The 6667-nt window shown below is 34.4% G+C and overlaps 1 protein-coding gene across 1 annotated transcript; it reads right to left on the bottom strand.

Moving 5' to 3' along the window:
* Positions 1-214: 214 nt before the first annotated feature.
* On the bottom strand, positions 215-3699 carry LOC127867849 (thyrotropin-releasing hormone receptor-like). Its single transcript, XM_052409345.1, has 2 exons — positions 3103-3699; positions 215-1511 (listed from the first exon to the last, which is right to left on the bottom strand). Exons 1-2 carry the CDS (start codon positions 3133-3135, stop codon positions 327-329), a joined length of 1218 nt encoding a protein of 405 aa, XP_052265305.1. The 5' UTR covers positions 3136-3699; the 3' UTR covers positions 215-326.
* Between the last annotated feature and the right edge of the window lie 2968 nt (positions 3700-6667).

The raw sequence follows: 6667 nt of genomic DNA, 5'->3' as shown, positions 1-6667 counted from the left end.
ATCCATTTAAAAGATTCTGAGAAGTGATAGTTTTAAGTAAATTTGCATTGATTCAAGATTTGCTTAAAGTTAAATTTCAAGTATGCTTGTTCGTAATTTTTTGTCATATGAACCCATTTAAACCAAACATAATTGTTTTATTTGTTTAAATAAACAAATCAAGAATTTCTTTTCTGAGCACGTCGGAAATTTAAAATCAATACATAAAAAACAGTAAGTGCAACGATTTAATTCAACTATGTGGATTTTATAGCATATTCAAAATAACCGAGAACATCCGTTTAAATCGACTTTTTCAGGCAGGTTATACTGTAACTTTATTTTCACTACGTGACATTTGTGGTGCTTTTGGAGGAGAATAAGTGCTGTTGCAGCGTCATCGTCTCGATTCCGCCGCACGCGCGTTGGTTGCGTTTTGATGTCCTCTGGCAGCGACGGCGCAACCGGAAGAGACAAGCGAGCTCGGTCCGGAAGTAGGCGCCCGTGATACTGTAGAGGAAAAAGTTGAAGCAAAAGTTCAGGTAGAACACCGTCCGAGTGATCATCATCACCCCTGGCCAGAAGTCCGAGTCTTCGTGATGGAGGCCTGGCTGGAACGTAATCTGCATGTGGAACCACACGATGAAGTAGGGCAAGTTAAAAGCGATGAAAAAGAAAGATATCACAAATAAAATTAAAGTGAATTCTAGTCGCATTTTTGTCACTTCGTTGAACAAATCGAGTGCACGTCTTTTGCGTAAAAACAATGTCCGAACGATAAGTAGATTTAAAATGGTAATGGTCGTCAAAGGGAGAAAATATGTGACGACACCAAACATGGAATCCAAAATAAAAGAAACGTGTGTGGATTCTTTCCTTGCTCCACAGAATGGGTAAAGTCCGATGGAGATACTTCCGCTTAAAATCGGCTTGTATAAAACGAGAAGAGCGCCGGTCATTAAGAGACAGAGCAACACTCGTCGCGACTTCCGCCTCATAAGTCTCAGAGGGTAGCACACCCCCACGAATCGCTCGACAGTGAAGGCGACAACTATCCACGATGACATAAATCTGCTAATATAGGATATATAGAGCTGTATTTGACACACTCCTTCCGCTTCAAGAAATTGAAGTGAAGTACCTGAATTGACGTGGGGAAGTCCTCTCCTTAGCCATTCAACTAGAACGTAGAACACGAGAGTAGTTATGTCGGCCGCCGACAGGGCCGCTAGGTAAGTACTTGCCGAGACCTTGCGCATTGTCTTTGTCATGAACACTGCAAACGAGAGACTGTTGCCGATCAGTCCAAGCACTAGTACTACAGGTGTTACGTAAGAGAACAGATCCAGTCCGAACGTTACCAGTTTTGCTCTCGGAACTTTGTCCGTAAAAATGAGACCCGACTCTTCCCAATCAGGTGATATATTCAAAAGGCTCAACAAACAGTCAAGGTCAATGCGGTAGTCGTACTTTGATTGATTGTATGCTGGCGTTCCCATAGTATCACATTTTAGAAGTTTGTCCGATGCATTCTGAAACAGATTTCATTACTTTAGTCTTTTACAAATTACAGAATCGGTTAGTTTCATTGAAGGCAAAAATCATGTGTATATAATGTTGAGGTTGATAATATACACAAAACAAATTAACATCAATTGGTATTTATCATTCAATCTTATCATAGATCGGGTGTTTAATAACTTAAATTGTTCCAAATTAAGAGGTTTGTTTAGTAACATCAAATGTGTTGACAGCCATTCATAGAATAACGAATCATCATGTAATTGGAAGATTCCTATGGTCGCTTTAAGCACACAATTATTAATTGTATCATGATTAATGAATACGTGCCTTTAATTGGGCCCTTATAACAAGTAATGAACTTCGTAGAAAACACAAATTGTATGTTAAATACTCGAATCTTACGGAACTGTATTACTTATAAATCGTGAAATCGTTTACTTTATATATGACAATATGATAACTGTTGATAAATAGGTCGACTGTTTTGGGCCGATGAAACTGCGATTTCACACGTTATAATAAAAATGTACTCCTTCTACCGAGATTTTTTTCTTTTAATATTAACAATTAGTTCTTCTGATGACATCTGGCAAGTGATTCGAAGCGATTGCCAGCATCATCAATCTAAAGCATGCCGTAGGCGAGTACATCTTATAACATCCGTTAACGAAATAATATGGCACATTTATTGGGGTTTTATTTTATATAGATCTAATGTTTGCGGTTATTGCATGCAATGATGGGTCTTACAATCACGTCCATAAAAATTTAGTCCTGAATAAGCAAGGGCCATATACACTTACAATAAAATGGTTAATAATATTCCCAATGCGTGAAATTGAAGTTTATATTGTAATATGTGAATTCTATTGAAGGTTGATTTAATATAGTTATAGACAGCTGAAATCGCAGATATTTATTGAATTTCTGTCATTGATATGGTGAGGTTGTATTACAAGTAAATAATATGGTGTACTAGGTTGTGGTTAATCGGATCCAGATTTAAAAAGTAAACGCAATTGCATAGCAACGCACAAAGCAACTGTTGTTTTGCTTTCAGTGTGATTTAATAAGCAGTTGCTGATTTAAGTTACCCTTCTCTCTGATATTATGTTTTTGCTAGTTTTTATTTTATATAACCAACAATTTTTTGCCATATACAATGCCATATTAAATTTCATTTGGGCTTTTGCTATTTTGTTAACTATAAATTTTCTGCCAGATATTTGTACTTACTTATTTTTCTTTTTATTTCAAGAAAAGTAACAAAACTTGAAAGAAATATCCTGACCTATATACACATCACAAATGAAACAAAATAATTAGTTAATAAAACTGTTGCAGTTTAAGGCAAAAAATCTGAACGCCAAATGCATTAAGTAAATTTAATTGAACATATTACTGAAAGTGTCTGGACCCCTTTACATACCAGTTTTCTTGCAAAAACAAACACCACCCTTCAACTATTTCAACTACTTAATATCTTATTAAAGGTTTATTGAATATATTTGATTTGAACCGCTTAAAAAAAGTAACAATGGTGAATTTAACATCGAAAGAAACATTAATTTGCGTCCAACTGGAATAGTTTTCACTTACCAAGTTTGAAGTCGAGTTCCAAATAAAGTCCATAACTGATTTATGACAACACAATCCAGCCGTTAATGATGATTATGAATTTCGGCTGCATACCGCATGCCAGCGATACATCATCGTTTCACTTTTATCCGAAATGTACATTATCATTAACTCATAAATAAAAATAATACAATTGTACAACTATACATATATCATTTGTATTGTTTATTTTTTTACAATGGTGTGTTCATAACATAATATTAACACGTATGTTCAATTTTTATGGTTCACACAGATTAATAAATGTATTAATCAAATCTTTCCTCTTCATATAAACAGTATTACTGTGTGTTATAAGGCGTCACCAGCGCACCGATGCTCACATACCACTCTGCTTTATTCCGAATACGAGGATTCTAAATATGTGCGCCTATAATCTCGTCTCAACCAATGAACATTTCAGCTGCACGAGAATGTCCAATAAAAGTCACGCATCTACTCACGTACAATACAACGTCATTCTGTGATATTTTTCAATTAAACCGATATAGGACATATAAATCGCTAAAAGATTATCGGAAAAGAAATGCTTGTTAAAATCCAATCTCTTTTATTGAAGACAAGTGACCATTTGTCATTCAAAACAGAATAACGTACATATACATGGCTACATAAGACATTAACGTGATTAGATCATGTTGGTCAAAACCGGATAAAAAGCATGCTTAACCTCGCTCACAGACCAGAACTAATCAAAAAGCACACAACTGTGAATAATAATTAACCCCATACCATTACAATGCAAATTGAAAACATTTAAGTGATAATATAGTAAATTGATATTGGCAATTTATTTGTTTCGCAAAAGAAAAACAGTTGTTTTCAGTGTTTACGAAGCATTGTTTAACACGTGTATCAATGATTTATGACTGCGGAAGTAAAAGTAGTTACTGCCCAGAATTTATCAATTGACAGAAACGAATGGCAAGTCAGATTAAATACGTATAGGCTAATCTTTGTGTCTTCATTAAAACAGTAAAAACGGACATGCGAGTTGACCGTTACAAGGCGATCACCTCAGATGTAACCAATTTTAAATGCTTAGTGCATAAATACTGACAAGTGGTCTATCGCCTTAAATACTATGGCATACTAGCAGATGACAGCAATAGTTTGGTTCGTGGCTATGTTCATAGAGGTTATATGTACCTTTGTACTTTTGACAAAACGTGTTTACTTTTAATCATCGCACAAGCATTCCAGTACGTCAAGCGCTTATCTGTAGCAATACATGTTTTTCCAATCGCGTCAGGTAACGAACATAGAAAAAAGATAAACTAACAAGCCACGAAGGAAGCAACAGTGCTCCAGCTAGCAATAAATAGAGGGGCGCTGCGCCCCTCTAAAATTTGCCCCCTTAAAAAGCGCCCCTCTATTTTTCTGTCAAATGCCCTTTTGATCTCTAAATTCCTGTTTTCCGGCCGTATAAATCGCCAGAAACATCGACATGAATACACAGATAACACCCTTGCCGGTACATGACTGCCTGGGCGTACTAAGTCAACACATTGTGAACAAACAAGCCCCAAGGGCATGGTTTGTTATCATATCATTAATTAGCCTTTTGTTGCAGACGATAGTAACATGCTGTGAAAGATTATCTCTGAGGTCACGCTTGGTTAGGCACAATCACACTCGAATGAAATCAAACTCAGCACTATTGATTTTTTTTACTTCTGAATTCTTTGGCTATGATTTTTTGTTTGCCAAAATAGTGATTTTTAATTCAAAACACCTATTAAAATTTGAAAATTAATCATCTTTTTTAATGTGAATATGCGGTTAATTTTAAGTCCGAAATTACAGCATTGAAAAACGTATTTGTGTTTGGATTTTATTTCAGAACTTTAAAACACTGTCTGTTCTCAATCATGATGAATTTTAACATGAATAGGGGCAGACAGTTGTTATTTCAACAAATAAAGAGCTTGTTTGGATGGAGGATTTATCACTCTGCAAGTAAAATGTAATTTTGATAATTTTATATATTTTCGCGACCTAGCAAAACTGCCAACGTTGTTGACATTAATTAGTTGAAATAACGTGTTGTAAAATAAATATATCAATGTTTCATTTCTGATCTCCAGACTGGATGCTATTTCATGGTGACATTGATCATTGTTCAGACTTTAAATTTGTCAATATAGATTATTGTTTTAATTAATATGATTAATATTATTGTGGAAAAACATTGGCTCACAGTTATTCAAAGTAACAAATTAAGTGATGACAGTCACAACATTTATTTGACCCAGTGAAACCCCTGAATTTATTTCATGTTTTCTTCATTTCTTCTACAAGGCCACTGATGCTTAAACTGGAACCTGAAAGATTAACATGCAGTTCAATGATGATAGGTGATAAAAAAACATCAAAATCCCCCCCCCCCCCCACACACAGACCGGAAAGAAATATGATATCTACATATCTCTAATGCGTGTAGTCGGATGCTAGCCCAAGTCGGTTATGAAATTGGCTACGAAGTTGTTTTCCTTAGCGCCAATGTAGATAGTAATATATTTATTATAATTTCATTACACAAAATGAGGAACAGCATACAATTGGTGAAAACATTCAATGCACTAATGTTTACAATTCATAAGTATATAGTATAAGCAAAGTATATACTTAAGTATATTAATAACCAAATGCCCTATTTTCCAAAATTACGCGTGAAATTTGCCCTTTTTGGGGAAGCTCCCCTCTATTTTGAAAAGCTGGCTGGAGCACTGAGCAAGTATAATTCATATCATACCAAAACAAAACAATTATGTACTTTTGTTAATAGAAACCGTATTCTTAATTCCGTTGCTTAGTAATTTCATTAAATCATAATTTTCTCGATGTAGAAACTAAAAACGTCTAGTTTAATATGTCTGTATAAATTGAATATCAGGTTTCTTTTTTTTTTGCAAAGGTAACTTAATTGCCTATAAAAACCTGTCTTGTACTGAATTTAAAATAACGCCACCTCGTAGATCGTTTGTCACTCACATTGGAAAGTACAAAGTTTTTTCCATATACAGTTCAATGTTACGAACGACATAGCGACAAACTTAACAACAATTATATTTTGTAAACATTAGATATCTGAAAATCAAAACGAATTGCGTATAAACACAATAGAAGAAATAAAAAAAGATGCACAAATACAAAAAAATAAGGAGTCAGGCGCATTATTGGTCAGTCCCGAGTGACTAACAATATTGCCATTCTTTCCTTGAATATATTTTTTTTAAACTTTTTCGCGTATGTACATCATATATTCGCGTCTTCAGGAAGTACGTTGAATACTGGACGGAAACATCATTTAATTAATAGCCCACGTTTGATTCTGCCAGATAGTCTTGTTATTAATGGCGAGGTATAATGTGTTCATTTTATATTGAAGTTATCAATTGATGTGCTTTTTTATTGTGAACGCGAATATATTCTCATAGTACGTTTTATTTTCAGAAATATATATTTTATATATTTAAAAATAAATATATCTCAAAAAGGAATAAACTAATACAAATGTACACAC

Source organism: Dreissena polymorpha, chromosome 1 (genome assembly GCF_020536995.1).
Source record: "Dreissena polymorpha isolate Duluth1 chromosome 1, UMN_Dpol_1.0, whole genome shotgun sequence".
Lineage (NCBI taxonomy): Eukaryota > Metazoa > Mollusca > Bivalvia > Myida > Dreissenidae > Dreissena > Dreissena polymorpha.
The sequence above is the reverse complement of the archived record's forward strand: the minus strand, read 5'-3'. Positions and strand labels throughout refer to the sequence as shown.

Bases quoted from the DNA above. Each gene is read 5' to 3' on its own strand.
- LOC127867849 (XM_052409345.1), bottom strand. From the start codon at position 3,135: ATGGACTTTATTTGGAACTCGACTTCAAACTTG. The intron at 1,512-3,102 runs GTAAGTGAAAAC...AATCTGTTTCAG, and splicing joins GGAACTCGACTTCAAACTTG to AATGCATCGGACAAACTTCT.